At 53.1% G+C, this 22,797-nt stretch overlaps 1 protein-coding gene across 6 annotated transcripts in view; it reads right to left on the bottom strand.

Moving 5' to 3' along the window:
* PAX5 (paired box 5) overlaps positions 1-22,797 on the bottom strand; it is a 190,425-nt gene that overhangs the window by 24,452 nt on the left and 143,176 nt on the right. For 3 of the 6 annotated variants that reach the window (XM_027616734.2, XM_027616737.2, XM_027616738.2), the window contains exon 8: positions 17,463-17,564. The exons of the other annotated variants lie outside the window; for them this stretch is intronic. In XM_027616734.2, the coding sequence (XP_027472535.1) occupies positions 17,463-17,564 (102 nt within the window). The remainder of the gene's footprint in view (positions 1-17,462; positions 17,565-22,797) is intronic. 6 annotated transcript variants of the gene reach the window in all.

The following is a 22,797-nucleotide window of genomic DNA, read 5'->3' as shown; positions in this document are numbered from 1 at the left end:
AGCTGCCCTCGGGGCAGGAATAATGGGCAGTGACCCAGGCCAGGGGTTCTCAAACCTTGTTGCCTATTAGAATCACCTGGGGAGTTCTGAAAAACCCAGAACACCAGGACACACCCCATGCTGGTTCAACTGGAATCTCGGCTGGGGCCAGATACCAGTATGTGTCCAAACTTGTGAGGTGACTGCAGTGTGCAGTGAGTTCAAGAAACAGTGGGTAGCTACTCGAGTGTAACTGCATCAGCATCACTGGGGAGCTTGTTAAAAATGCAGCTTCCTGGGCCCCGCTCTGGGCTTACTGAACCAGAATCTACTCTGGAAGATGATCCCCAGGTGGCTTGTCTGCAGTAAAGTTTGAGAAGCACTGCCAACACGCAAAGGAGTTTCCCAGTGTCCTCAGGGGCACACTAGTGTCTGGTCCCCAGGTCCTAAGGAGGCCAACCTCTAAGAACCCAAAGAAGGGCTGGCCGGTGTGGATGAACTCCAGGCTGGTCATGACGGCCACCACCATGACTCAGTGAGCTCCATCAGGCGCTCGTTCCGTACAGGGAGCTGCATCAGGACTTCCCCTCAGGCCAGTCCTCACAACTCCAAGGACCAGGGGGTCATCTCTTCTTTACCACAAACTCACTGCAGCAAGGCCCTTCCTCAGTGCAGGCCTCAGTTTCCCCAGGAGTGTAGTGAGTAGGCCAGCCCTGAATTGGCCTTGCTGATGGAGAGCTCTTCCTTCTTAAATTCGACTGACATGTTCATCCGTGTCCTCTGTGACCAGCCCACAGACCTGGCTGAGAGGCGGCTTTGTGGGGAACACCCTGGGGCTATGGGGGAGGAGGGGAGATGTCTTTGGGGGTCAAGGAAGGAAGAGTGGAGAAGCCTCCTAAGGGAGCAAATGCAGGGGTAGGTGGGGGAGCACCACAGGTGTGCTGGGGAGAGCTGGCCTGTGTCTACCTTGATGCAAGGCAGCCAGCAGATAGTCTATCCACTTACTTATTCACCAGATAGTGACTGAGGGCCTACTACATACCTGACACTGTTCTAGACACTGAGGATACAGCCATGAACAAAAGAGACAAAAGACCTTGCCCTCATAGAGCTTGTACTCTAGTGGTACAAACAGACAACAAGCAAAACAAATAATTAAAAATACAGTATATAGTATACGTTAAAGAAAAAACAAAGTGGTGAGATTTTAGATAGAGTGAGTAGGGATGGCTTCACCAAAAAGGTGACTCTTTTTTATTTTATTTTATTTTTTTAAGATTTTATTTATTTGAGAGAGAGAGAATGAGAGATAGAGAGCACGAGAGGGAAGAGGGTCAGAGGGAGAAGCAGACTCCCTGCTGAGCAGGGAGCCCGATGTGGGACTCGATCCCGGGACTCCAGGATCATGACCTGAGCCGAAGGCAGTCGCTTAACCAACTGAGCCACCCAGGCGCCCCAAAAAGGTGACTCTTGAATAATAAGCTGAAGGAAGTGAGAATTAGCTATGTGCCTATCTGTGGGAAGAGCTCTCCAAGCAGAAGACCAGCAAATGCAAAGGCCCTGAGGCACGAGTGTAGGTGGTGTGTCCGAAGAGAAGGGAGGTGGTCTGTATGGACGCGGAGGGGAGTGAAGGGGAGCAGGCAGAAGATGAGGTCAAGGAGGGAAGTGGGGAGGGGGAGATGATATAAGGACTTTGGCTCCTACTCTAAGTGAGCAAAACGGGGACACGTCCTGATTCAGATTTTAATGACTCACGCTGGCCACTATGCTGAGAATGGACCATGCTGAGAACGGCAGTGGGGAGGCTACTGCAAACGTACTGGAAGACTGACCTATCTACAGAGTGGTCCCTCTGGCCATCTGGAGTCTAACCTCATGAGGTGGAGAGGGGCCAGGCTGTGTGGCCGTGCAAGCAGACAGGCAGCTGGCCAAAGCCAAGGACACCTATGGAAGGAGGCTAGATGTGGGCTGTTGGGTGGAAAGGAAAGTACCTGGCTCTACCGGACATCAGGCCAGCCCCTTCCTCTCACTGAGTCTATAACAAAAGTGGTAACCAAGGGTCCCCACAGGGTTGTGATGAGGATTCCAGGAGAGTATGCACGTACCAACGGTGGGGAAACTGAGAAAGGGTGTGGTGCCAGGAGGCACTCCTGCCCTGTACTGCCACAGACCAGGAATGCCACAGGGTGTTGCACCCCGATTCTCCACTAGGGGGAGCCTGGGCAATTCTTCCTAGAGCAGAAATGCAGTTTGCAGGCATCCATCCCGTCTCACCCAGGGAATTTCAGATGTCTCCAGGACGGCGTTCTAGGGTGGGAATGCATGTGCCCCTGAGCTGTCCTCATCGTGTCTGGGACCCTGTGGTTGGTAGGACTCGTTCTCTTCAAAAGCTCAAGAGCAGCTATTGAGAGATTGGTACACAGAACCCTAAAGTCCCATTGGGCTCATGCCCTGGGCCCCAAATAAACAAACCAAAGACTAGGCAGAAAGGAAAAGCCACAGCTGGCTGAAGGCGTGTGGTCTGAGGTCTACAAGCTGGATGACTTTTAGCTCACCCAGGCAACACACCTGCATATTTGTTTCCTCTCTTGGTCCACATGTTATTAAATGTGGCTTCTAAACCTTTCCTGAGCATCTGCTCTGTGCCAGGCTCTGTGCCGAGCAGTGGGTGGGACTGTGATGCAGCAGGGACTCAGGCTCATGAGCCCTCTTCTGTCCCCCAGCCAGCCAGGAGCCAGCTGGGGTTTGGGATTTCTCAGGGTCTCTCTGACGTCTGCGTTTATCTGAAGGCTCAAAAGACCCAGTGAGATTTCCTTAAAACAGACAAAGGGGCAGGGCTGCCATGGAGGAATGAGTGGGTTGTTCACTGCGTAAGAGCTACCAGCTGATCAGCTGAGTGGGGACTGAAATCCATCTCGCTCTGCACTCACCAAACCCTGCATCTTGGCTTGGGGCTGCATCTGGCTCATGGGGAGCAAGCTCCTGAGAAACAGCATGGGGGAACCTCAAGCCTTGTGGCTCCCCCTTTCTCCTCAGCAGCTTCTTCATTCTGCTATCACGGATTAGTAGGGAAACATAAGAATGGATGCGGCAGATGCCCAAAGACAGTCCTACCAGGGCCCACCCGGGTTCTCTTTCTTCAACCCACATTTATTTAGTCCTGAGGATGTGCCAAGCACGGTAAGAGTGCCAGTCGCCTGCAAGGTGGCGTCATTATGCATCTCTCAAAAGCAGATCTGGCTCTCAGGGCTCTGTACTTTCTCCTGTTCAAAGGACTCTGGAGCAAGCAATACGGGACTCTATCCTGGCCCTCCCATTTGGACAAGTTACTCTGTGTGAGCCGAGGCCTCAGCCTCCTCCTCTGTGAAACAGGGTAAGATCAACGCCAACCCGGTGGGGTTATTGTGAAGGGCACGCGGGTTGGGGAATGGCCAGCATACAGAGGATCTCACTAGATGGCACCTGTTCTTATAAAGCAGGGCCTTCTCCCTCTCTTACCCTCCCGGCAGCCCTGGGAGGACAATCATAAAGATGCCCCCACTATAAAGATGCAGAGATTGAGGTCCAGAGAGGGGAAGGTGACTTCCCCCAAAGGCTGGTAAACCCGGAGGCAGGACTGAGGCCCAAGGGTGCGGAATCCCCATCTAGGGCATCCTGCCCACAGCACACACCTTCCAGCCTCCCCCAGTTCTCCATTATGGCTGAAGGAATTCCACGCATCATTTGGACAGAGATGTTCCAGGTGTGGGGAGGGTGAGTCCTGTGTTAAGACGGATCAGGAAGACAAAGAAGGGAGAGCAAGGCAGGATTTGAATTTGCCCCTCGTGGATGTGCATGTGGGAGAAGGTGCCCCAGAGTCCCCACTCTCAGAACCCACCTACAGTGAGGGTTCCTGTAGCCCAACCAGGCCCCGAGTTGGAGGGGGGCCCACAGCTCCACCCTGACTCTCCCCCATTACCCCAGTTCAGCCAAGGCTGGTGGACCTGAGCACTGGCCAGCCTCCCCCACCAGCCCACCTGCCTACTTGCCTCCTTTGGCCAGCCGGCATGGTGGCAGGCCCTGCGTGCTCCCTGGGGAGTCCGCCGCCAGGCCTGATGGCGCTGATGGAGGGAGGGAGGCCGCCAAGCTGTCAGTCTGGAGGTGCCCCTCGGAGCCCCTCCTGGCTGGAGCGAGGAGGGTGGGCCGGCGCTGGAGCCGGGCTGTCAGGGCCTTCACAGAGACGAGGCCGGAGAGGAGCTGCCTGACAGCTCGCCCACCGAATTAGGACCATTTGCATGCTAATTTCCAGCGCTAACGGGCTGGCAGGCTGGCTGGGGTGTGGAGAGTGTGCAGAGAGAGGCGCCGCGGCCTCCCTGCCCGCGATGGAACAATGCTTGACTGATCTAGCTGCGTTAACGAGCAAATTATGGTAATTTTGTTATTACAAATGCATAGAAATTTCCAAAGCAGGCAGCCATTCAGGGCAGCTCCCTGCTCCTCCCCACTCCTAAATACTGAGCCCCCTGTTTGTACACATGGGCCTGGCACCCACTTCAGGGACGAAGATTTCCAGGGGCCAGGCTTCCCTCGGAGCCCTCCTGGGGAGGCTGGCCACAGGCCAGAGCATCCCTTCCTGTCAGCAGGCAAGCCCTCAGCTCCTACCTCCCCCAAACCTCACCTTCTTGTCCCCCGGAGTCTCTGCTTAGTCTCTGGGCCTAGCAATCCCACAAACCTGCCACAATCGAGCTGGTTTCTTTCCATTCTAGGTAGGTAACATGGGTGATTCTCCCTGTAGATGCTCCAAGGACTTGAGAAATGCAATTATTTCTGTGCCCACTCTGTGAACTGGGCTCAGTAGCCAGGAAGAGCCAAGGGATTGTCTGATGAAGGAAGCAAGGAAAGAAGGGAGGGAGGGAGGCAAGGAAGACCAGAACTCATCCCACAAGTGAGGACAATTAAGAGACCGCACCCCTGGCCCGCTCACTGGTGGGGTAATTAATCTAAGACCTCATCAGAGGCGTCTGTTTGCCAACTGGCACCCGGCAACCCCTCCCGGCATTTATAATTGTCCACTGTCAAAAATCACAATTTGTCCCAGTTTTTCTGGTGATCTTCTTCTTGATTAAAACTATGTTTTGGAAGCATGCTCTGGAACACATCCAGACAAAAACTGTTTCCAGGAAAGAGCTCCCTGCTCCCAGCCGTGCAGGGAGGCAGCTCCAGGTGCAGAGCTGGCCACAGAGCACGAGCTTGACGGTGGGACCCTGTCGAAAACCAGTCCACTCATGAAGGGGGGCGCACAGCCACGGCTTCTCTCCCGGGCCTCTACGTGCGACCCACCAGCTGCCCTCCTACTTTAGAACAGGGATTTCAGGTTTGGGCTGATGTTATTGAAAGGTCAAGAAGCTGTCTCAAATGCATTTGGGAAGCCAGTGGGGAATAAATCATCAATTACGGAGGAGAACGGCACTGAAGAAGGCCCGCTCCGCGCGGCCGAGGGACCCCGAGCCGGCCGGGACTTGCAGAAGAGCAAGGGAAGCAGACACTGAAATGCGAGCAGAGACTTTATAACCTTAGCTGGGGTCGTGGCCAGATTTTTCTATTTGTCTGATTTTCTAATTGGGTCACAACTTCCAGAGGGAAACTGAACCCAGGAAAAGAAAACAATCATTTCTTTTTGTCTAGCTGCCTGGCTCTGGGGGGAAAGCAGAGAGCGGGAAGAGCCGGGGACCTGGGCATGGCCTATAGGTCCCCGGCAGAAGCTCTCATGGGCCTGGGAGCGGGGTTTGTCTCTCCCCTGGCTGGCTGGGGCCCAGGGCTGGGGGAGAGATGTGGGCTTGGGAAGAACACGCCAAGGTGGGGGTAGGTGGGGTGGGAGTCCTGCTCCGGGTTGTTCTAGAAGCTAGGGCACCCAGGGCCCACCCCAGGAATACCAGGCCTGCCTGAGGTCAGGAGACACAATGCTTCAGCGAAGAACTGAGAGTGAGGGAAGCAGGGGGCACTGGTATTTCCCCAGTGGGAACAACAGGGCAGGCAGCTACCACAGCAAGAAGTAGTAGCCGGTCTGGCTCTTCCTCTGATGGGCTGCGTGACCCCGAACAAGTGCTCTCCTTGACCTCATCTGCACACTTGCAGGCTGACTTCTCAGGCTCAGTCGGGTCCTGTCCATCCGTTCACAGAGGCGGCTGCAGCTACAGACGGTGTGGGGCTGTCTCCAGCCCTCTGTGAGGAATGTGTGAGAACAGAACCCTCCCCGTAACAGGGACACACCCCAATCTAGACCAGGGCTCACCGCCTCCCATGCTTTTCCTACTGGCAGATTCTCCCAAAGCCAGGGGTGGGACCCGCAGCTGGGGCCCCCACTGAGTCAGTGCCTTTGCCGCTGTTCCCCGTTACCCGCTCCACACCTCCACCACAAAGTCCTGGGTAATGGCAGCTGATACATGGCTGGTCTCCAGGTTCGATTCCCTTGCAGCCATTTCCCCAAGTGTCTCCAGCTTCTTGCTGGGGAGTCCTGTCCGCAGAAATCCCCCACTCACAGTGCTCTCAGAAAGTCTGCACGTTGACAACGCCCCGACAGACAGCCAGTTCCCGGGGCTGTGGGGATTTGCTTCAGTCCCAGACTCCTGGGCACAGACACGGCACCTCCCCTTACCTAGATCTGCTCACGTGCGCCCTTCTCTAAAAAGCGACTTCTAAATGTTAACCCAAGGTTTCTAATAGTCAGACACCAAACTGCAAAGTCCTTTTCCTGTCACCTGGCCTGGACCACCTGCCTGTTGTGTGACCTGATGCGGACCACCTTCCCTAAGCCTCAGTTTTCATCTCTGTGAAATGGGGCTACGAACTGTGCCCCCCCCCCCCACACACACTATGGTGTGGACCCTCTGAGATGACACACAGAAGAGGCTTGTAAATTGTAAAGATCTATCCAGATGGTGGTGCGTATTCTTCACATTGTTGTGAACAAGACCTCAAAATGGCCACACTGTCATGCATCCTGTGCTGGCGGGACAATGCCCAAGGCATTTGTGACCTGTGATTGCTCTTTAGACAAAAGGACAGGATAACACAGTTGTCATTTTTAAATTTCCCTTCCTCGCTCTTTTATCTCTCTTGCTCTCTTTTCCACTCCTTCCCTCTTTCTTTCTCTTTCTTCCAACCCTGGATCTAAGTCTCCCTGATTTGGGTCCTTTATTTGTGCCGTTGCACATAGACTCCTTATAAAGAAAATTCATTTGTTCAGGGTCACCGCGTGGTTTTTCATTAAAAACAAATTACCCACATTCAGGGAGGACATCTGGGCTTCGCGGGTCCCATTAATGACTATATTTCCAGCCTCCCTGGCCTGGTTGGGCTCCCCTTGCCTGTCACCCCGCGTTCCCGGCCCCGGGAGGACAATGAGAGTGACAGTCAAGTGAAAGGGAAAACATGAGGGATGAGGGCGAGAGGCGAGTCCCCTGAGAGGGGAAGGAGGGAAAAGTGAAAAAAATAAATAACTCAAACAGAGGGTAACAAGGGCTATTGTCTCGGCGTCTTCCAGCGAGGAGCCAGAGCAAATACTGGAAGAAAGAGTAGGGGCATGGAAGTCAAGCTGAAGCTCTGTTTAATTACACAGTTGGGCCCTAAGCCGCTGACTCTGCACCGGACAAGGTAGGGAGGGGAGAGGGCCTGATGCAAATGGATTCCACCCATCTCCACTGAGCGCCTACTGTATTCAGGGACAGAGCAGGCGGAGGATTCCAAGAGGAGCAACCAGGGGATGGGAGCACTCTGTCACCGCTCTGACCGAGGGAGACCAGGGGCCCTGCCCTGGGGTGTGCTCACGGGAGAGAGGAGGCCCGCGGGGGCAGGGAGTGGGGGAGGCGCAGGGGCAGGCTTTCTGTAAGAGCATTTGATTTGGCGCCTAGAAGGACGGGTCAAGCACGGAGAGGGGAAGATGGGGTACTGGAATGTGAAGTGTGGTTCTCTGGTGTCCCAGCTGGGAAGAGCCTCTTCTGGGCCATAAAAAGGCCTCTGGGTCAGGAAGGCCATCGGCAGCCCTACCAGAGCACCAAGGAAACCAAGAGTGTCTCCCCGGCCCAGAGCCCATTCCTTCTCTCCACGGGCACCAAGGACTGGGTGAACTTGAGCATGAGCGCTAGGTGCCAGGCCCAGCTGCTCCCCTGTTGGCTGTGTACCCCTGGCAAGGCATGGTACCTCTCTGAACTCACCTAGCCTGCCCCTGAAGTGGGCACAAACGCTCCAACCTCCCCAGGTGCTTTCAAACTGCAACCTGGGATAATAGAGAGGGCTCTGTGATACCACCATGCAGGTAGGCGGGAGGCCTGCAGGTGGAATCAGCTTATGGGCATAAGCATTTTGGCCTCGTTAAGAAGCCTTCTGGAGAGCAGGCGCCAAGCCCTACTGGCTCTCCCTGCCCCCAGAAGGCTCGGAGCGCTGCCAGAAGTTCTCTGGAGAGAAGTCCCAGGTGGAGTGAGCCACAGGCTTAGAGACGGTGGTCAAGACAGCTGAGGGCTGACAGCTAATGAGGTCTTGTAGATGGGGGCTGCAGATTCCAGCAAATCAAAGGAAGGAAAACCCAGACAACCCCAGTAGATTCAATCTGGTTTTTTGGAAGAACTCCAGTGTGTGTAGAAGCAGAGCATACCTTTTATATTCACTGCCCCCCACCCCCCATCCGTTCATTGTCTCCCTCCTCACTCCACCTCCCACTGACTAACATATGCTTCATCCCCAGTGACAAGCTAAGCCAGAGACTCCTCTCTTCCTAGATTCCTCCCCTGACCCAGGGTTAGCTACACCCCTAACCTCTTACTTTCTTTGATGTGGACAGCATTTCACAATTTTAGAAAAACTCTGCAAAATCAGCTTCAGACATGCCCTCCCCCCTCCAACCCTCCTACAGAGAAATTCTGGAGCCCTCTATTCCTGACATCCCTAGTAGAGGCTGCACCCTCCTTCTCTGTGCTCCCAGAGTCCCTGAGTTTACGTATTATTACCACATTCGTCCCCCTAGATCCTCACCGACTTGCCCATCTGCACTATAGACTAAGCTTTTCATGGACAAGGGGCACGGCTTTCACCTTTCTATGCCTACGTTCATGCTTGGTACATGCAGTTGGAAGGGAGAGAGAGAGAGGGAGGAAGAAGAAAAGGAAAGAAAAACTGATGGATGGATGGATGGGTGGCTGGCTGCTGAAACCTGATCAGCTCAAGGTCCCACCATTACTTTTTATGTTCAGTATGGTTCAACAGGACATCAGGGTGTCTCCCACGCTGCTTTTTCCCAGAGCCCCAAGTGCCTAACTATGGGGCACCTCTCCAACCCAACTTATAGTACTTCACGCATAAAGGTACCAAAATAATGAGACTTCTCACTCTAAAAGTACAAAAGGCTTATTTTTATAATATTACTTTTGAAATTATTTGGCCACAAGCAATTTATGTAACCTACGGTTGGCTATGATTTCTCAGCAATCAAGATACAGGCCAGGGAATTCTTGCAAAGTGAGAAAATCCAACTTAAAAATTGTTTTCAAATGTAATGAAATTTTTATGAGCACTAAATTTAATAGTTAATGAAGTTAACATAATATTACAATTTGCAGGCACTAAACTTAACATTTATTAATGCAAGTTTTCCAGCTTCCTTTCTGAATTTTTGAGGCAAAAACAGTTGTAAATTGTTGTAAATTCCTGAAAAGCTCTTGGGCCCTTTAGCCCAGGACCCCTCAGGGACCCTGCATTCCCCATTACTGTCCCGTAGGAAGTCCTGGCTAGGATGTCAACCTCCTTCTTCAGGAGCTCAAGTCTGGTAGGGGCTAAGAAACACTCACAGATAATGTCATAGAAACTACGAGGAAAGTTCGCCAGGAGAAGTGGGCAGAGCCAGTGGGTAGATGGCCTGGACGCTGTGGGACACTGGCTCCTGCATGGGGACCCTTTCCTTCCAGGAGGGCTGCCTCCCAGCCTCTCCCTTCCGAGCCCACCCAGCTGAGCCAGGCCCAAAGCACCTTTTCCTCATTTTCCCCTAACCAAGACTCGACCACTTATCCAGAGGGAACGGTCACCCAGCCCTGTGGCGGGCCTTCAGGCAGGAAGTGGTACTGGGAGGCAATGCAACAGAGTGGCTTGCCATCCCCGGGGCTTGGAGTCGGGCTGCTCTACCACCTACCGTGTGGCCAGGTGCTGAGGAGGACTCCCCTGCGGCCGCTCTTCTAGGGCCTGTGCACACGTGAGCTGCAGCCCCTGTCCACTGGGGGCGCCTCTCCTAGAATCTGACTCAGACCTCGGGATCAAGGAGGATGAAGGCCCCGGGCCCGGTGAGGCCGCCTTTTCTCCTCAGGACACCCACACTTGAGGGCTGTGCACCTGCACTCCTGTCTGAACCAACAAGGGAACCCAACCTCTTGGGGCTGGGACCTCAATCTCCCCCACTTCATTTCACCCAAAGCTCAGATGCCCTCCACATACTTCAATTTCTTCTAAAGCAAATCCTGGCTGTATCCCCTAATTTCCTAAAAAGGCATCACAATCCAGTTTTTTGTTTGTTTTTAAAAAAATACCACTTGCAGAGGCACATCAGGGAGAAACATGAAAAGTCAGGAGCCCAGACATATGGTCTCCCTCACTCACGACTGGTTCTCATAACTGCTGTCAGAAGGCACAGAGATGGGGAGAGCTAGACAGAGTAGCCCGGGGAGACCTAGACACAGAGTGCAACTGCTGGTTGTACCACCTCATGCACACGAGGTTTCCAGGGGTTGATGTTTGGGTGCTGGAGAGGCCCTTCTTCATTCAGCCCAGCCTGGCCTTCCTGCTTGTCCCTGCCTGCACCCCAAAACCCCTACTGGATACCCAGGCTCTCTGGGCCTTGGGTCTTCTCACCCAACAACACCCTTCCAATTTCTCAGGCTGCAAACTTGTCTTTCAAGGTCCAGCCCAAGTGACCTCCCCTGGGAAGCCTTCCCTGGTTTCCCCCACCTCACCCCACGGCCCCAGCAAATTCAGCAGCCCCCTCCTTCGCACTTCCTCGGTACATTCCTACATTTAAACCCCTAACACAGCATGCAGGGATGACTTTTTATATCTATCTCCCCAACCACTCTGTGAGCTGCCTGAGGGCAGGGACTGTGTCTGCAACACCACACCTAGCTTAGAACTGGCACTTTCAGGAAATGTGTGAAGAATGAACAACCGACTAGCCACCTGCTGTTTCCCCCTGGTTGAGCCTGGTATTCCCCCCCAGTCAGTTCCATTCCTGCTGTGGCAGAGTGACTAGAGGCCACTAGAGGGCAGCAAAGAGTCAGGAACGAGCAACAGGTGGCCACAGGGGAGCCCAGGGTGAGCTTTGAAAAGTGTGGAGGGAGCTTCAAAAGTACCCAGGCCACAGGACCACCAGAAGCCCCGGTGAGGGAGAAAAAAGAGCTATGAAACCAAAAGTCATTCATTCTCTGAGCAAACACTCCCTGAGCCTGATGCTTAGGCCTGGGAGGCACTTGACAAGCAATGGTCCAGTCTCCCTCCCTCCACTCATGCTTCAGTCCCTCCAACATGTCCTTTCTGGTTTCTGTGAGCCCCTCCCCTCCCCAGCCTGCCCATCTGCCTGTCTTCAGTTCTAATTCTGGGGAAGGGGTCCCTCTGGCTCCCATTCACTGGTCCTAGCCATGCCTTTCAGAATTGTGCAGAGTATATTCTCCCCATGGTCCACATGCTAAATGAAGCCCAGAACATGGAAATGGCATTCTCAGATGACATAGTGACTCCCTGGCTGAATCTGGCCACAATCCAGGCTTTTGCCTCCCTGCTGGACCCCTCTACCCCCATTCCTGCTTGGCAACATTCTTGCTTGTGACTGGATTCTTTTCGAACCATTTCTCCCACTGATCCATGGGCTCCATGGGCCATGAACTCCACTGGAGAGTCCTCAATATGATGCCAGCCTAGGTCAGGCCAGCCTCAGAGGCATGCAGCTAGGTGTCTTTTCTCACCACCACATCCCGCTGAGGCCCCTAAATAAACAACAGTCATCACTGTAATCGTCAATACTTGTGTGGCATTTACTATGTGCTAGGTAAAATTCTAAGAGTATTACATAAGCTACATCATTTAATGCTCACTCTTATTCCCATCACCCCCATTTTGTAGATGAGGAGAAAACAAAGGTACAAAGAAGTTATGTAACTTGCCCCAAGTCACACAGCTAGTGAGACACAGAATGGGGATTCAAAACCAGGCAATCGGGCTCCAGTGTTCCATGCTTCCCCATGTGGCTGGGAACCGGGACACGGCAGTGAACAAAACAGACTTAGCTTTGTGTACTGCACAACCTGATGGGAAAGTAGATGAGGATGGAGTAAACCACTGAGGAAAGTCCTTCACCTGTGCTTAGTATCTGCTTAGGATGCTTTGTGAGAGGAGTGATGGGGGGGCGGTCCTGGTTTAGATGGTGTGGTAGGCAGAATAATGACCCCTGACCAAAGAGGTCGACATCCTAATCCCTGGAACCTGTGAGCCTGGCAGGTGATATAGCAAAGAGGAATTGCTAATTAGCTGGAAGCTAAGGAGAGTACCCTGGATTATCCAGGCAGGGCCAATAAAATCCCACGAGTCCTTAAAAGTGGAAGAGGGAGGCTGGAGAGAAGTAGAAACATGGCATCACAATAAAGATTCAGCCTAGCATGGCCACCAACCAACGAATGCAGGGAATATCTACACGTTGGAAAAGGCAAGGAAACAATTCTCCCCTAGAGCCTCCGGGAGGAATACAGCCCTGCCGACACCTTGACGTTGGCCCTCTGACACCCATTCTGGACTTCTGACCTCCAGAACTATAAGATGATGAATTTATGTTTTGAGTCACTAGTTTGCGGTAACTCCTTACACTAGCAATAGGAAATTAATACGCATTTGGTTACGGGGAAGACCCCTCTGAGGTGAACCCCACAGGGAGCCGAGGACTAGTCCCATAAGAGCAGCAGAGAGGGGCTGAGAAGAACTGCACCTGCCTCTCATTCCCACCGCCAGAGTCCCTCGGGCCCCACGCCTGCCCATCTCTCGCTGTCGTCATTCCACACCTCCTCGCTGGCCTCAGGTTCCTGTTCTACTCACCCTCGTCCTTCTTTATGAAAAGAAAATCCATCAGTTAACTGAGCAATGTAACTGAAAAGCACCCCGAAACGATATACACCAACCCATGGCAAGTAGAGCGCCCAGGACAGGAGGAACTTGCTGTGTGCCTTCTAGGGCTTCCAACAAGCTTCTTGTCTGCTGCAGCCCAAGGAAGGCAAACACGACACAGTCGGGATTTCTTGGCACTTGGGCCTAAAGCTCCCAGAGGGATGACATGTGGAGGGCACATGGGCGCGTCCCTGACTGGGTCGTCTCAAAGATGGTCTCCTTGCTGCTTAGACTTACTGAAGTCAAAGGGCAGTGAGCACCCTTCCTTCTCACCCAGCCTGGAAATTTTAAGAGTTTCAAAAACCATGTTGATATCTGTTAGGTTGTACAAACATCTCCAGGCAGGAATCAACTAGTTGTACCGATCAGGACACCACGGAATCTTCGGTACAAAACTTGTGGCATTTGCTGGGACTCGAGGAAAACAAGACTCAACTGTTCCCATTCTAAGCTGATTAATGTGCCCTCTTTGCTTTATTCAGTGGAAGTGATCGACGAAGCGCTCACAGATTTTGCACAGTGGCAGAAGGCAGAAATGGAATCTACAAATACCAGAGAAGACCAAGAAGCCCCATTTTGCAGACCTGGGAACACCCTGGAGCCAGAAACATCAGACAGCACCCTGATGGCAGAATCAGGATGGAAAATACAGAATCCAGGCCAACAAGCTAGAATTTAATATGGAAAAACGGGATGCCTATTTTTTTTTTCAGGGCCAAAAGTTCAACTACACTTGGGCAGTCCCTCCTCAATGTGTCTACAAGGAAACCTTACACCTGAAAGTCTTCCCTTAAAAGAAGAGGGGGAGGCCAAATTTCCGAAAAACCTAGCGTGGAAAAACAAGTCAGAAGATGTCGGTCTCCCTCTGGATTCACGGCTAGGGGAGGCAGACGGACTGTTCCATATAGTGAAACAGACAATTACCAAGTCACAGCCTCAGACAAAAGAAGGATAAACAATCTCCTAAAGTCTTGCTCAGTTTGTTTCTCCAAACTCTACCAACATGCCCCTGGGGGTCTGTGAAATGGCATCCCCTTCAGCACGGCCACAACTGAATGAAGGCCTCCCAGATTCAGAAGCCCAAGAGATTGAGTCAGAAATCTGAACAAAGTGGAAATCCTCAAACAGGTTGTGGTATATCCATGCCCTAATCCCTGGAACCTGTGAATGTTACTTCTATGGGCCAAAAAAAAGGGAGGGAGGAGCGTGTGTGGGGGGGGGTTCCCTTTATAGATGTGATTAAGGATTTTAAAATGGGAAGAGTACCCTGGATTATCCAGCTGGGCCCTAAATGCAGTCCTGTGTATCCTAACAAGGGAGAGGGAGACGTGACCCCCTCCGTGCTGTGAAGGTAGAACAGAGACTTGCAGGGAACACCAGGACCCACAGAATGGATCTCTCCCTAGAGCCCCCAGAGGGAGCACAGCCCTGGGCCCCAGGACTGCAAGACAGTCACCGGAACTAATGCATGGTTCCATATTAACTTTCCCTGCCTCCCTCCCTTAGCCACCACACACAGAAGGACCTATTCTGTGCTAGGGACTGTGAGGGCTACAGAAGACAAAGCAGAGGGCCTGGCCTTTAGGACCCACCATCCAGTGGCACAGCTAACTGGGCCACACACAGGCTGGGCCATGGGGTGTAACAAAGCCAAGTATCAAGCATCCCCCCGGGGGAGGGCCAAACCGGAAGGCTTCCCGGGGCAGGTGATGTTTCCACATCGCCTGAAGGGTAAAGCTGGATCCCAACAGGCAGGGGCAGGAAGTAGCAGAAACCAAGGGCACAGATGGGAGTGACACTGATGGATGCGACTGTGAGGTGTGCAAGGAACCAGTGGGTGGTCACGGGGAGGGACGAGCTGGGCGAGCTGGCCAGAAAGGCAGGCTGAGGCCAGATTATGTGACGCCTGAATGGCAGGCCCAAGACCCGCAGTGCCATAAGGTGGGCCCCCTGTGCTGTGTGCCAGTCCTGGGACAGTTCAGCGAAGACCATGCCTGTGGGCCAGCACTGCCCCCATGAAGCCTTTCCAAAAATAGGTTTGATGATCATGTTGGAAACAATCCCAAAGATGTGACACAGTTTGGACACTGAGGAACAGGAACCCCTGAGCATGGGGTCCCAGCCCTGACACTGGGTCTGGAAGGGACTGAGTCGCGGGGCTGTATGAGAAGAGAAAACAAACGGAGAAGAAAGGGAGAGAGTGGGAGGCAGACCTGGGCTCCCTGCCAAGATGCTTGTGTTCCTCCCTCCACGTGGTGTACCGTCCCTCTGTGCCAGGGGACTGACTGATCATGCCTCATGCTAGTACCGGTCCCGCCACTGGTTTGGTTAGACTGGACCTTTGTTCAGCCCTGTGATTCCTGCGGCTGCCGTTAATGGGTGAGGAACCGCCCTCGGTTCCCACTGGGGTCTCTGCCAGGCCCACGGCCATTTGTATCTTGAGCCTAGTAATTAGGCCTGGAGAAATCACGGGGGCCAGGGGCGGGCTCTGGATAAACTCAAGAAAGCTCAGCCGCTTCTCAAGACTTGGCCTCTTTGGGGTCTGCGGTGGGGAGCCGGCAGGGCCAGCTGGTGGCCTCAGCCTTACCGGACAGTGTGCCCTTGGGAGAGGGCCTGGGGCGGCTGCCTGGGCCCCTGCCATCCGGCAGAAGCTTGTGTTGATGGAATGAGAGCACACAGAGGCAGCGGAGTACAGAGGAAGGAGCGCTGAACTGCTGGGCAAAGCCCCAGATTCAAGCCCTCCCCTCCGCCGGCTGTGCAGCCTTGGGCGATTCCCCAACTGGTCTGAGTCTCGGCTTCCCCTTTTGGAAAATGGGAATTCGATTCCTACCCAGCCCACCTCACAGGGTTGGAACCATAAAGGGCTCCCGGGAAAGCACTTTGCCTTTTATAAAGTGCTACGGAAGCATGAGGGGCTGTGAGGGGGGCAGGACTTGGGCTCCATCTCCTGAGAGTAGGGGCGGGAAGGAGTCTGGGTCCCCCCCACCTCTGTTGGCCTTGTGCACAGTGTTTCCCGATGCTCTGCCATGCGCCCATCCCCCCAGCAGAGAGGCAAAAGCTCTTTGCAGGTGTGAACCTGGCAGGCCTCCCTGGCCCTGGTGAGGCCCAGGGCACGAGTACACACAGAGGCCATTTCCCATATGTCTCATATTTAAAAGTCATAAATCAAGCTAACAAACCGTTAAATGAAATATGCTCTGTCCTCCTACCTTGTTAAATACATCTTTGTTAACAACTGGGAAGGCCAGGAGTGAATTTAGAATTCTGGGACTCCTTGGCATCTGTGCCAGGACCTGGCTGCGTGGGGAAAGCCCAACCAGGCTAGGATTCGCCCTGCGTCCCTTCCCGCCCCTGGCTTGGCTCATCATCCTGTGGGACCTTACATGGAGGTGGGAACACCCCGTCTCAGGTTCGGTTCTGTCCATCTCCCACCAGTCCTCAGCCTGGGGCGCACACGCCCACGACATGGGCTATGGAGGAGGCTGGCAGAGGCATGTGGTTACTTAGGCAGGACTCCTAGGGTGGGCTAGAAAGAGGGGCTCGGGCACCAGGTAAATGACTCAGAACAAGAAACAATGCTAACCCTTAAAAGAATAAAAGAAGTGTAACCACATCCAACCCAGTCCTGATTTACCCCCTGATTTTTTTAAACATCTTTCAAAAAATGATACTTTGGGTTTCCTGCTATTCTCATGCCCTGAGGACAGAGCCAGCCAGCACCAGGATGATGTGCTCTTTCTCCCACCCCATCCTACAGTGGAAGGAACAGGGCGGCCTCCTTTCTAAATGTCTTTAAAGAAACGGACCCATCGCTGGCCCGAGGGGATACGGTTTCCTTCCGTGGCCACGGGGTGTTCAGCTCAGAATCAAGTCACCAACCCATCCGCCAACATCCTCTCTGTTCTGAGCACATGGTCCTCAACCCCAAGGAGTAAGGCTGCTGAGAGCCCCTGGGGGTCGGGGGGGGCGGGGAAGCCTCCTGGTATTCACCTCACACAAACCGCGTCGGGGAGGACGGAGGACCCCGACTGAGCACTGGCTGGGCAACCTTTGCTCAGGTCCCGCACCCCTCTGTGTTCAGACTATCTGTGTGGCCACCAAGGGGCTGTTTGAGTGACAGTCCCCACCCCCCTTCCCGAGTTCACTGCCGGCCCCACTGAAGGCCCAGCTGCAGAGAGAGAGGCTGAGAGTGCAGACCTCTGCCTGATTTATTCAGGTCCACTTCTCAGAAGCGTAGAGGTCACCCGGGCTGTTTGGGGGGAAGCCCCCCCCCGAAACCCCGTCCGCTGCCTGCTGTGGAGACGCCGACAGTGCAAACTCACCAGGCACCATCCCTGTCAGCGTCGGTGCTGAGTAGCTGCCCTGTCCGGCGGGGGGGACGTGCGGAGGGTACCCGGGGAGGGTCGTGCTCGCCAAGTCACGGCCTGAGGAATCAAAGCAACAAATCACGGGGTGAGTGTCTCCGTGGCCAGCCGCTCATGTCCACAGCTCCTGGGACATCTGCACATTTGTCACGTCTGGGCGCTGAACACCAGTGTGCCCCCACCCCCCTCCCGTCACTCAGGCATGCAGACATGTGCGCACGCGCGCGCGCACACGCACACAGACACCCACCCCTCCGGCCACCCCGGCTCCCCTCAGCAGGGACCCAGGACAGCTCTGCTGCTTCCCTGGGAGAACGGAGCTCCGGCCAGCTCACCGCGCGCGAGCTGAAGGGGGACTTGGACTTCTCCCCGTCCACACCTTTGCTTCCGCCGCGCCTCTGCGCAAAGCACGCTCTGCTCCAGCCGCAGGCAGCCCAACACCACGCGCCCCCGCGAAGGCCTGCTCCAACACCTCCCTCTTCCTCCTCCTCAGACCCTCAGCTGTGTGTCTGGTCCTTATTCAGTCCTTCCTCCTTTGCCCTAGAGCTCGCCATTCACTCGACAAAGGTGCAGGAAGTGTACCTCCTCACACCTGACACTGTTCTGGGAGCTGGGACGTGGAGATTAAGGCCTCGGCCATTGGGGGCAGACATTCTGGTGGGTATGTGTTCACCTCTTTGCAGGCTGCCGGCTCCTGGAGGGCAGGGGGGACACCTCATTCATCCACCACCGGGCTTGGCACCTGGTAGGTCCTGACTAAAGGCAGAAGGAATGGGGTGTCCAAGCCTGCTGGGTTTCATGTTGTGTGGAAGAAACCCCAGGGAGCAGAACTCTGTAAGGGAGACGGCACTGAGCTTTGGCCGTCTCTTAGGGATAAAGCAGAGCTCCGGCCCTTTCAAGCACCGCCAGTTATGTGTATGTAACAGGGTGTTCGGGGCTCAGGAACCCAGATCTTGGGCGATCCAACTGTTCAGTGATTAGGTGGTGGGCCCTGAGGACAAGACCCCACCCGATGGGTGGGATTGCCAATTGCTCCTGGAAGGAGGAGATACACCTGCTTCAGCCGTCCTGGGAAGCAGGAGGGAAATGAGGTGGTCTTAGGACAAGGGAGGGAAAGTGGAACCTTGACCTCCTCTGATTAGGGACACTGGAGACTGGGTGAGGGCAGTTCCCGACCATGAAGAGCCAGGCCAGGTCCCAGGAACGTCTCCTGGAGCCCAACGACTTGGTGCAGGCACTGCCACAGATAGATGACTCTGAGCTCAGCCCATTAGCAGGTGGCCCAAGGAGAGAGACCACCTCTGATCAACACTCCCCAAAGAATCCAAGCCAGGACACAGTATGGGCCGTGAACGTTCCCCAGATAAACCAACAGCCTTTCTAGTGCCAGTCCTTCAAAGACTGTCCAGCCTCCAGCCAGAGGCTGCCTCATTTCACGGGGTTCTGCTTACCTTCCAGAACCTTATGGAACAGAAGGCATGTGGCCTCCCCTGACCTCGCTCACCACCTCCCTGGCTTTAGACTGGGCATCCCAACTTGAAACAAGCATTGCTCGTGTCTCTTCATATGGGGCATTGGAAGGGGAGCAAATGAACTACCTCTGAGCCCCCACAAGAGCTGACATTAAACAAAAAACCGGAATCGATGGAACTGACCACTTCTAATAAAGGTCATTTAAGAAGGTTTTCTCCCCAGCCCTCGTATGCCTCCCCCTCTCCTCCTCCTCTGACCCTGCGCTCATAGCCCTCTAGGGCAGCTCCTGTCTCCAGGGTCACGTCTTTGTACCCAATGTCAGAATGGCAGAGGCCTGCAGATATTTGTTAAGTGAATGAAAGAAGTGGCTCCAACAGGGCTCTTGATCTCTCGGGAGCTCATAAAATTCCCTCCACTTGTGGTCAAGAATCAGTGAAGGGAAGGCCCTTGAAGCTCTTCTGGACCAACCCTGTCACCATTCTGCAGATGGCAAAGCTGAGACCCATGGTGGGTGGGGAGCAACAGGCTCAGGTCCCGCAGGGAACAGGCCGCAGAGCAGGTGCGTCAGCCCACGTTTCTTAACATCAGCCCAGGACCCTCCTCTGCCTCAAGTAGCATCCTGGCGGGGGTGGGAAGAGCACTCACACCCAACACGGAGCCCTCTGCACACGGTCACAGGGATTTGGTGACCCGAGGGCTGCTGAGAAGGTATCTGAGGAAGCGGAGTGAGCCTACATGTCAGGCTAGCTGGTACAAGATCAAAATGCCAGGGGCCAGACTGTGAGACATGCAGAGAAAGCCGCCGTGGCGGGAGCTGGTCTGATGGGCTTGGAGCTCCAGCCCCAGCACCATCCCCAGGTTCACGCCCCTGGTGATGACGACAAACCACAAATGCAGTGACAAAGGTCACGTGTTTAGCCACTCTGCTCCACTGCCACACACATACACCTGGCTGGGCGTCTGACGGTGAGTCCAGAGGCTCTACGTCACCTCAGCTGAGCCTTGCCTTCAGGCCACACCGTGACCATTGCTTATCGGCTCTGTCGTGCAGAAGAAAATTTAGCTACTCAGTTTTTGTGCATATATGTGTAGGGGTGGGAGCCAGAACCACATCAGAGAGAGGCCAAATCTGCCTCCTGAAAGACAGATGGCGTTATCCTGATAGGAGGCTGCCTGGTGCAGGGAGCACATGGGGGCCAAGCCTCACGAGGTCCACGTCTGGTTGCCTGAGATGGGAAAAAGGGTCGTGGGAAGAGAAGGGGCTTGCCCAGGGACACTCAGCCGATTGGAGGCAAGGCTGGGACGGGAATGCAGCTCTCCTGCCTCCTGGGACTGGGTTCTTTCTTCAACAAGAAGCCGTGCCTTTGGTCAGAACCCCAACAGTTTCTGCCAGTGTTACACATGCTTTAAAACTTTGACCCCTTAAGCAGAAAATACAGTGCCTCACCAAAGCACCCAACTCAAGAAGCCAGATTAAAAAAGTAATAAAATGAGGTGCCTGGGTGGCTCAGCTGGTTAAGCATCTGACTCTAGATTTCGGGTCAGGTCATGATCTCAGGGTCTTGAGATCAAGCCCCACATCGGGCTCCACACTGGCCGTGGAGCCTGCTTAAGATTCTCCCTCTCCTGCCCCTCCCCCCTCTCTAAAAAAAAAAGTAATAAAAAGAACCTAAGGAAAGGAGGAGGAAGGAATCGATAAAGAAAAAGCAGAAGATAAAGAATTAGGAAACAGAGAAAAGCACACACAACAATAAATGTACCCAAGAATTGTTATTGGAAAAGACCAGTAAGACAGACAAACCTAGGGCAAGATCCAAAAAAAAAGACACAAATATCAAGATAAGGAATGAGGAGAAGGGGCGCCTGGGTGGCTCAGTCGTTAAGCGTCTGCCTTCGGCTCAGGTCATGATCCCAGGGTCCTGGGATCGAGTCCCGCATCGGGCTCCCCGCTCGGTGGGAAGCCTGCTTCTCCCTCTCCCGCTCCCCCTGCTTGTGTTCCCTCTCTCGCTGTTTCTCTCTGTCAAATAAATAAATAAAATCTTTAAAAAAATAAAAGGAATGAGGAGAAGATACAACCAGAGACAATGGAAAAGATATTAAAAAATGTAAAGATACTCTATACTAATACATATGGACATCTTAGCAAAAGGTACAATTTTCCAGGAAAACATGAATTACCAAAATTAAGTTGAGAAGGAGAAAACACAAACAGCCCAATCACTTTGGCAGAAATAGAAAAGGTTCTTTTTTAAAATAATTTTTTTATATAAGATGTCCATTTAGCTTTCAGGCAAGTTTTGTTTCTTTTTGTTTGGGGCAGGTTCTTTTAAACCTTCAAAGGACACATACTTTTGTTATTAAACTGTTCCAGGATATATAAAACTAAAGAAAATCTTGCCAATTCATTTTTTTCCAAGCTAGCATAATCCTGATATGAAAACTTAACAAAGGTGTATAAAAATGAAAATTAAAGGCTAGTGTCACAATTTATTAATATCCATGCAAAAAAAAATCTACGTTCTCATTGATCAAACAATATTACAAAGAATAATATACCATGGACAAATAAGGTTGATTCCAGGTATGCAAGGATGATTCAGTATTAAAGCACTGGTTGGGAAATCATAGTAATGTATCAAAAGTTGAAAACCATATGATTATATCAAAGCTGTGGAAAAGGCATTGGCTAAAATTCAATACTAATTCCTTAAAATACCTCTTGGTAAATAAGAACTGAAGTACACTTCTTTGATCTGGTATCAGTCTTAAATCTTGAGTCAACGTCATACTTAATTGGTGAAATACTTGAAAATTCTGAACTAAAATCAAAAACATGTCAAGGAAACCTGTTACCATTGAAAACTGTTCTGGAAGTTTGAGCCAGTACAAGAAGAAAAGACAGAGACCCAAGAGGTTGATAAACACTGACAGTGAGGGAAATTGTCATGAGCTGGGTATACTGTGAGCCTGGAAAATCAGCTCATCTACCAGAGCCAGTGAGAAGGTTTGGTGAGATAGCTGGAACAGTGTCTAGAATCAATATCCTTCTAGATTCAGTAGCTCCCCACCACCTCTCCCATCAGGTACAGGTTTTTCAGGTTGGCTTCCAAAGCCCTCCTCAGTCTGTGCCCCTAACCTGTGAGCTTTCCAGCCTCATCAACCCTGACTCCACCCCCACCCCCGGGACCATTCCCCAAATCTGCCCCACCCTTTCCCATCCCCACGCCTCTGCTCAAGCTGTTCCCTAACTGCCCTTCTCCATAGTTCCACACTGTATCCAGTCTCCAACCTCTGCCCTCAAGAGCCTGCTCCTCTGCGAAGTGTTTTCTAGGCCCCTCGAGTCTTTGTGGTACCGGCGTCTACTGCAGGTCCCTCTGCTCCCCACCCCGTCCCAGCGCAAAGGGAGCATCGTGCCAGGGGAACAGACAAGCTGGGGGAGATGTCAGTCATGATAAGACAGCACTTACTTTGTGCCAGACACTCTTTTACATACGTTAACTCATTTTATCATCCTGCCGACTCCATGAGGTTCAAACAACCACCATGCCCAAGGAACTGAGGAACGAAGAGGTTAAATAACTTGTCTAAGGTCACATGGCTAGGAGGAAACAGAGCTGGGATTTGAACCCAGGTGTCTGGGCTCCAGTCTGAGCTTCTTTGGTGGCGGGAGAGGGTGGGTGTGTGGGTGGGAGAGAACAAGCCCCACGGAGGAGGGGAGGATGGAGAACTAGGAGGGTCAATTACTCAGGTTCGCAGCTGGAAGGGGTGAGCAGGTTGGAGCAAGGAAGAGTGTCAAAGTGACCCAAAGAGAGGGTCAAAG

Source organism: Zalophus californianus, chromosome 13 (assembly GCF_009762305.2).
Source record: "Zalophus californianus isolate mZalCal1 chromosome 13, mZalCal1.pri.v2, whole genome shotgun sequence".
NCBI lineage: Eukaryota > Metazoa > Chordata > Mammalia > Carnivora > Otariidae > Zalophus > Zalophus californianus.
This window is presented reverse-complemented; position numbering and strand designations above follow the sequence as displayed.